The sequence below is a fragment of the Mastomys coucha genome, unplaced genomic scaffold, assembly GCF_008632895.1.
Source record: "Mastomys coucha isolate ucsf_1 unplaced genomic scaffold, UCSF_Mcou_1 pScaffold19, whole genome shotgun sequence".
NCBI classification, from domain to species: Eukaryota; Metazoa; Chordata; class Mammalia; order Rodentia; family Muridae; genus Mastomys; species Mastomys coucha.
The window spans coordinates 1,434,104-1,442,577 of NW_022196901.1; the positions used below are offsets into that span (position 1 = coordinate 1,434,104).

General features: G+C 41.7%; 1 protein-coding gene across 1 annotated transcript in view; it reads left to right on the plus strand.

Moving 5' to 3' along the window:
- The window catches only part of Lrrd1 (leucine rich repeats and death domain containing 1), a 24,508-nt gene extending 16,521 nt beyond the window's left edge, over positions 1 to 7,987 (plus strand). Inside the window, 2 exon segments of the mRNA XM_031380283.1 lie at positions 4,732 to 4,781; positions 7,866 to 7,987. Of these exon segments, the coding sequence (XP_031236143.1) occupies positions 4,732 to 4,781; positions 7,866 to 7,987 (172 nt within the window).
- Positions 7,988 to 8,474: the final 487 nt, after the last annotated feature.

Genomic DNA, 8,474 nt, shown 5'->3' on the forward strand with positions numbered 1-8,474 from the left:
CTCTCACAATCCTCAGGGTGCAAAGGGATAGTAAAAAAAACAATCTTTTAAATCCAAAACTATTTTGTGAAATCCTTTTGGGATTGCCACAGGAGATGGCAGTCCAGTTTGTAAGGCTCCCAGTAAAATCATACATTCATTAACCTTTCTTAAATCTTGTAACAATCTCCATTTGCCTGACTTTTTCTTAATCACAAAAATAAGTGTTTTCCATGGAGAATTTGATTCTCTCAGATGACCTGTTTCTAACTGCTCCTGCACTAGCACTGAAGCCACTTGTATTTTCTCCTGAGATAGGGACCACTGATTCACCCACACAGGAGTATCATTAATCTACCTGATTTTATCTGCATGGGGCACAGGAAGGACAGTGGCCGCTATTGAAAATGTGTCAGATTTTTATCATCAGGATGAGGCTTATGGCCTCTGTATATATCCATGTCCCGCTTGGACTCCTGTCTAAAAACCAATTCATTAGAGCTACATAATACTAGCCCCATCTGTGATAGCAGATCTCTCCCCCATAGTGACAGGGAGGTTAGGCACGACATAAGGTTGAAATTGTCCTGAGTTACCATTCTCATCTCTCCAGGTAAGTAGCTTAGAGCTTCATTTTGGATTGCTAGCATATCCAATCCCTTGGAGGTGAGTGATAGACTCAGTCAGAGACCAGGTTGAGGGCCAGCTCTGAGCTCTAATAATGGACACATCCGCTCCAGTGTCCACCAGCCCCTTGAAACATTTTCCTTCAATAATCAATTTTAAATAAGGCCCTTTATTCGTAATAGACTGCATCCAAAAAATTTCAGGAGCACCAGAGCAGCTCCTTTCTGTCTCATTAGCATTAGCCTTAGAGGACATAGGAACCAGGATAAGCTGAGCGATCTTTTCATAGGCGGGTACAAAGATGATTCCGCGTGGAGAAGATGCCACAACCTTTATTTCTCCTAGATAATTCTGATCAATAGCGCCTGGATAAATTTGTAAACCATCTACAGCAACACTGCCTCTGCCAATCACAAATCCCCAAGTCTCTGGAGGTAATGGACCAAGAACTCCAGTAGACAAAATCTTAATTCCCATATCTGGGGTTAATACAGTGTTCCCTGTGGAGTATAGCTCCACTCCTGCACATCCTGGCCTTGCTCTGAGGAACTCAGATAAAGGTCTTCCTGAATAGGCAGTCCCTGGGCCCCTTGCACTGCCTTCTAGTTCCCAAACGGGGCCTAGGGCGTGTCCCTGTACCCGTTTTTTGAGCAGGTATTACCTTGAATATACTTCTTAGACCTTTTCTCATCGGTCCACTGTTTCCCTTTCTTGCTCTGATCACCCATTTTCTGTCTAGCACTTGCTTGCTGCTTTCCCGCACTTCTTGCTCTATCTGGACATTCGCGCTTAAAATGATTAAAGCTTCCACATTTAAAGCACCTTCTGTTATCTTGCCTGTATGCCAAGCCCTTAGGGGCAGGCGTTTCTTGCACCGCGGTTGCCACCGCTGCACTTTGATTATATGCAGGTCCCATGTTGACACACAGGCGAATATATCCTGAGATGTCTGTTTGTCCTTTGTGAGGCAGCAAGATAGACCTACACGCTGCATTAGCGTTCTCAAAAGCCAGTTGTGTAATCAGAGACCCCTCTGTATACGAAATTCCCAGTGTTCTACTAACTGTCTCCTGCAGCCTGGCAACAAAATTCTGAAAAGGCTCCTCTGGACCCTGCTGGACACTGGTCAGACTCATCCCATCTTCTCCTTTAGCCGGAAGCTTACACCAGGCCCTGTGGGCCACAGTAGCAATCTGATTTAGCACCCCAATGGGGAAATCTATCTGCCGAGTGCTTCCTTCAAACTGGCCCTCTCCAACAAGCATATCTAGAGTCCAATCTGGATTGTCCGTCTGGGCATTCTGCATGGCAATTTTTCCGCTAAGTTCCCGCCATTCAGAAATCCATAACAGGTAATCACCAGAGGACAGCACTGCCTTGCACAGCATTTTCCATTCCTGAGGTAATAACCCATAGTCTATGATATTGCTAATTAGGGCCTGAGTGAATGGGGAGCTAGGACCATATTTTTCCACAGCCCCCCTTTAATTCCTTAAGGAACTTAACATCAAAAACTTGATAATATCTGTGCATATCGTCACTCTGACTCCTGCACACCACAGCCGGATGAGTTAGTGAACGAAAATCACCCTGGCCAGAACCTCGGGCCCTGGGACCCACTTCCTCTTCTGTATTCAGATAGCTGTCCTTCTCTTTGCCTGCCTGAAATTTAATTCCCCTGATTTCTTCAATTAACTCTCCTATCTTGGTCTCAAGTTCATCTCTCGCCAGACGAGACCCACTTTGAAAACACTCCTTAGTCTGGGAGGGCACAGTCTTATAAAAAACACGCTGCCTTCTGTAACGACGTGCAGCACGTTTGGTTCTCACAGAAAGTTGAGTCTTCTCGGCAACCATACTGACCGAGTCAGTAGAGGTTTGACTACTGGAATCGGAGGAAGTTTGACTCTCCTCTCTGTCTATGGAGCTGGAGTCAAGGGAATCTTGACCTATCTCGGCCGCGGTAGAGTACAAATCGCTGGTGAACTGTCGCCTGTCAGCTCTGATGCCGTAAGGCTGATGTACTTTCCTGGAGGCTCTCCCTTCTGCTCGGTTTTCTCATTCTACTTAAAAATATCCAAAACCATCCCCCAAAGGCGGAGGGGAAATCCATCCACTTTGTTTTTCTCCAGAGCTTTTCCTACCTTTTCTCATGATTTTAAATCCATACGACTCATGCCTTCTACCCACGGACAAAAACCCTCAACCAACTCTGATAGCTCTCTCAATGCAGAAAATCTTACCCTTACTCCTTTTGTCTCCAGCAGCTTTCCCACGTTCCGGGAAGCCGTTTTAGAGATCTGTGCACCCATGCTTTTAACCTACCGCCAAAAATTTCCCCTAGGCTCCTTAAGGTATGTTCCTGCCTAGAACTTCCTGTAGTCTCACACGGATTCCCGGTCAGCGCTAACCCAATCTTACTGTGAGAACAACTACATAAATCCGGATCCTTTCTTCTTTAATAAACCAGAGCTCTGCATCCTGCGGTAGGATCCCTCAATTTCTCCCGTGTCCAAGGTCCACTTGTGGCGCCATCTGAGGGGGGCCGTCCAGCAGTCCGTCTCTCTGTGGGTGTTCACGAACTGGGATAATTGAGTACCTGTGGAAACAAGCGGGTGAGGGAGGAGACAAAGAAACCACACCAAGAAGATTTATCAAGGTGCGTCTTTAATAGAGAAAAACTGGTTTATATGGCACAGGCAGAATCGAAACCAAAACAATTCTTGGTTTTTAGCATCAACGTGATAACAGGGAAACAGCACCCCAGTCTGTATACACAACACCCTTCAGACATAGTTCTGGCCGGAAAGGCTGAGTTTCATTTGTTTCAGTTCTTTTGATGTTCCGAGCTGCGAAGTCCGCATTTGATCTCAGGGGCCGCTGCAGGTGTTTCACGCCACAGGTGGGTGGTCTAGCTCTGGGCCTGTCATGACTTTCTTTCGCTTCCGGAACCCACAAAGGGGCAGAGCAGCAGAATACCACAGGTCCTCAATATTTTATATTTTTGTAAAGTTGTGGACAAAGTAACAGACTTTCTGTGACATTCCATACATGTACACCTGTATTCTTTGCTCATATTGCTTTCCCCATCCCTGACTGCCCCATGTTACTGACCTCTTATTGCCGGTCCCCCTTTCTGCTTTCATGTGGCATTTATTCCAATACTCTATTTTTGTCTTCCCTCCTTTAAGATCTTTTCCTCCTCTTCCTCCTCCTCCTCATGGATCTCTTGCTACTTTCATCTCACACACACACACACACACACAGAGAGAAACATGTATACACATGTACACACATGTCCATAAACATATGTAAACATGTCCATAAACATTCGTGCACATGTATACACACATGTACATAAACATGCATGTACATGTATACAAACACACTTAAAATGTAGATTTCTGGGGCTTAGTGAGTTGGCTCAGCAGTTAAGTGCACTGGTTGCTTTTGTAGAGGATCCAGGTTCTATTCCTAAGACCTACACGGCAGCTCACAACTGTCTGTAACTCAAGTATTAGGAGATCCCACTTCTGATCTCCATGGGAACCAGGACTTCACATGTTACATATAAAAACATGTCAGCAAAACATACACATAAAATGATAAAGTGGTTTTAGGCCTTTAAATCTAGAGTCTACATATGAGAAAAATAGTGTTTATCATTCTGAGTCTGGCTTAATTTGAATAACACAATGAGCTTCACTACTAATTTTTCTACAGATATTTCATTTCTCTTTTATGGTTGGATAAAATTGTATTGTGTACACCTGCCTTATCCATTTGTCTGTGGATTGCCATCTCAGTGGGTTCCGTTTCTCAGCTGTTGTGAGTAGTGCAGCAGTAAACACAGACAGACTGTGGCGTGTTAGCTGAGTGTGTTCATCTTTCCCAGGAACAGTATCACTAGGTCTTTGTTTTGTTTGTTGGTCGGTTGGTTGGTTTTAGCTTTATAAAAGACCTCTACACTGATTTCCATAATGGCTGTACGCTTTATATTCCCACCAGTAGAGTATGAGGTCCCTCTTTCCTCATATCCATTTGCTGCTTGAAAAAAAAATGTTTTTTACCAAAATATAGTATCCAAATTTAAATAGTGTATATTGTCAATCTGCAACTCAACAGATTTTCAAAACTGAACAAATTCAAGTTTGAGAACATGGATCAAGAAACAGGTAAGTCCCACTAAACTGTTCCTGCTCTCATCCTCTAAGCTCTGCCTATCCTTCAGCCAAAGCTAACCATGATCATGGTTTCCAACAACTTGCTTTAAGCAAAGCCATGAAGTAAACACTATTCTGTGCCTTCTTCTTTCACTCAGTATGAGGCTTGTGAGGGTCGCTTACGTTGTGTCTGTGCAGCTGTACATAGTCCACCATGTGAACACACTGTCTCTTGTTTATTCTGCTGATGGACAGTTGGCAGACAGGAAAATGTACTCAGAAGACAAACTACTATTTCTGTCTATAGTATCTGAAACTTGCTTTATTGTTTAGAATCTAATCTACCCCATCATAAACGTACTTATATATATGGTCCAGCCATTGTATTCACTGTTATTTACCTAAAGGAGTTTAAAGTTTATGTCAAAACCAAAAGCTGTGTATGTTTGTAGTAGCATCATTAATAACACAACTTGGAGGCAACAAAGATGCTTTCCATAGATGAGTGGAAAAGCTGAAACATTCAAGGCATGAAATATTATTTAGTACCAAAAAGAAATGAACTGCAAAGCCACAGAAAGACATAGAGGAAACTACAATGTAGTTTTACAGGTGGATGAAAATACAACGTGTGTATAAGCATTCAACTTCAACTATCGGACAGTCAGTGGTCTCCAGCAGCTGAGTGTGTGTAGACTAATGAATAGACAGAGCCCAGGATTTGGGCCGCGAAAATGTTGTTTGATACTGTAATAATAGACACATATTATTGCAGATTTGTTTAGACCCATAGAATGTTTAACACTAAGCATGGATGGTAACATAATCGACTGACTCTGGGTGATGATGTATCCTTCTATGTTCATCACTTGGCACATACGCAGTACAACAGGGGAAGATAATGACAAGCAGGAGAACTAGACAGGTGTCAGGGCAGAGAACGTATGGGAAATCTCTGTTTTATTCCGACGTTTGATGTGACCCTACAACAAGAAACAACCTTTAATGTTTTTAAAAGTTTATTTTAAAAATAGTCACACCTATTCCACAAAGTCATCTGCTGTATTGTATAAGGATAGCTGCTGGCCTCATTTTGCCATCCCTAGGAGACAACAGAAGCACAGTGGCTTTTATACACCCTTCTTTCCCCTCCTAGCATGGACATTAGTAAGAACCTTGGAACTGTCATCATTGTGAGTTTCTTGGGCAATTTAACCAGACAGTAGACTACTTCTGCATGCAGAGCTTCTCCTTCTGCAGCTTAATACTGCAGAAAGGTGCATTCATTACTATTGTTCCTTACTAGGAAACAATCTGGCAAGGTTGCACAGTGCTTCCTATAATATTTTGTTTTTGAAAAAGACAAATTTTGATGAAAACATTGTGCTGAGACCTCCCATGGAAATACGTAAAGGAAAACAGATGCATACAATCACATGCTATCACCAAAGAGCAGATGAAAGAGATGGTGGGTGAGGAGTGAGGGATTATCTTCACAAAGAATTGCCTGGTATCTGTACAGTAAAAGAGCTTGCTTTGGTTGGAGACTTTAATTTGGCGGTAAAATTAAATTATTTATCATGTTCCTTTATCTGAAGGTTAGCTGTTTATGTTAATAAATCTGATTATTTAGTCACGGGGGACTGGCATATCTAAAATGCTCCCCAATCATTCTATCATATAGCATATCTATACACCCAAGAGCATATACCAGTGTAAGCCAATGACAAAATTGTGTTGACAAGTGTTGTCCTTCGTAAGTCACATGATACATTCAGGCACATGGCTGCCAAGTAGAAGCTTTTCTGAGACTTGAGCCTCTCCTTGAACTAGAGAGAAAATTAAGTCACAGTGGCTAACTATACTACATCAAAGGGAATAGACCATGTAGCATATCTATTGTGTCTAGGGAAAGGTGATCAAGTTAGGTGACTGAACCCCCATGCTAAACTTCTGTTTCTCCAGTTCTCAAAGAAACAGGATTCCTGTTGATCTGCTTTTTACATAAAAAGTACGGTAGGCAACGGCAGTAACTCAGAGACTGGGAAAGGGGAGAGACCTAGACATTCGCCACCTTCCTGTGTGCTTGACTTGCCTTCATCCAGCAGTTTTGATCCTCAGGGAAGCTGGGAAAAGGAGCATGGGAGGCTTACTTATTCTGCAGTTTACAAGGATTATAGAGTCCCTTTCTAAGCATCATTAGCATGAAATCTAGTCTTAGGAATTAATAGTGTATACACAATTTTTGCAAATGAAAAGACCAGAACATATTTGACATGATACGGAGCACAGGAGTTCTCTAATTCTTGAAAAGTCTCATGGTAACTCTAGTCAGCAAGGGTGACTCTAGATCAGACTATCTAGAAATTTCTAAATAAGCACTAATGGGTCTGGAAATATGACTCAGTGGTTAAGAGCATATACTGCTCTTGCAGAGATCTTCAGTTCGGTTCCCAGCATCCACACTGGGTAGCTCACAACTGCCTGAAATTCCAGATGCAGAGTATCTCATATCATTGCTCTCTGTGGGTTCCTACACTCATGGATAAATCCCCATACCCCCACATACTCATAAGTTTTTGAGGCAGAATCTCTCTATGTAGTCCTGGTTGTCCTGGAACTCACTATGTAGCTTTGAATTCACAGAGATCACCTCTACCTTCCCAAGTGCTGAAGTTAAAGGTATATGTTATTATGCTTGGCCTTACATAATCAAAAACCCATCAATACCTAACTAAACTATAAATTATTTTAATATCAGTAAGAATCCATGTGCCAGATTTACAATAGATGTTAATTTCTCAAAGTAAAAAAGACAGAATTGAAGGGAGAGATCAAATTCATTTCAAATCCAGAAAAAGTAAAGAATATTTAAACTATTTTGAAGTTGCTTGTAATATTCTTTCTAAGCAGCAATTTTAGGTGGTAGGCTCTAGAAGTAACAGGATGGGGAGCAAATGAAGACAGTTTAGTGCTATATTGTTATTTTCAATTTTTTATGAAATATCTGTTTGATAAAAGCACAGAAGAAAACTAAATGGGAACTCAAGATATCTTTTTAAAAAGAAATAATGTTTCTTCTATTTTCAAATGTAGAGAAAATCTTAGAGAAGATATTCAACATAGTTGCCAACAGTATAACTGAAGCAAATTTTAAATTTTTGCAACAAAAATTAAACATGGCAAGCTCAGAACATAACATCACTGTAAGGCCGTAAGTATGAATGGCATTTGGAGCAGACACATTTTCATTCCTGCATTGATATGATCTTGATACTATATCGTTTTGAAATATTTAGAAACAAACTCTACTGTGGGTGATGGCCTTTGCTTATGACATATGTGTAGTCCTGGTTAGGCAGCCATCCAATGTGAGGAAGAAGGAAGGCATGTGAGGATGAGCTGCTGGGCTTTCAGTCTAGCTGGCTTCCTGACCTTGGGCATGCCCTTTTCTTCTTCTCTGCTTCAGTTTCTTTCAGTGGTAAAATAACGCACCGAACTTAGAAAGTTGCCAAGACCATGCAGTTTTTATCACAATTGCTCTGTAGTACAGATTAAGGTCCGGGATTGTGATTCCACCAGAGGTTCCTTTATTGTTGAGAATAGTTTTGGCTAACCTGGGTCTTTTGTTATTCCGGATGAACCTGCCAATTGCTCTTTCTAAGTCTGTGAAGAATTGAGTTGGAATTTTGATGGGGATTGCAT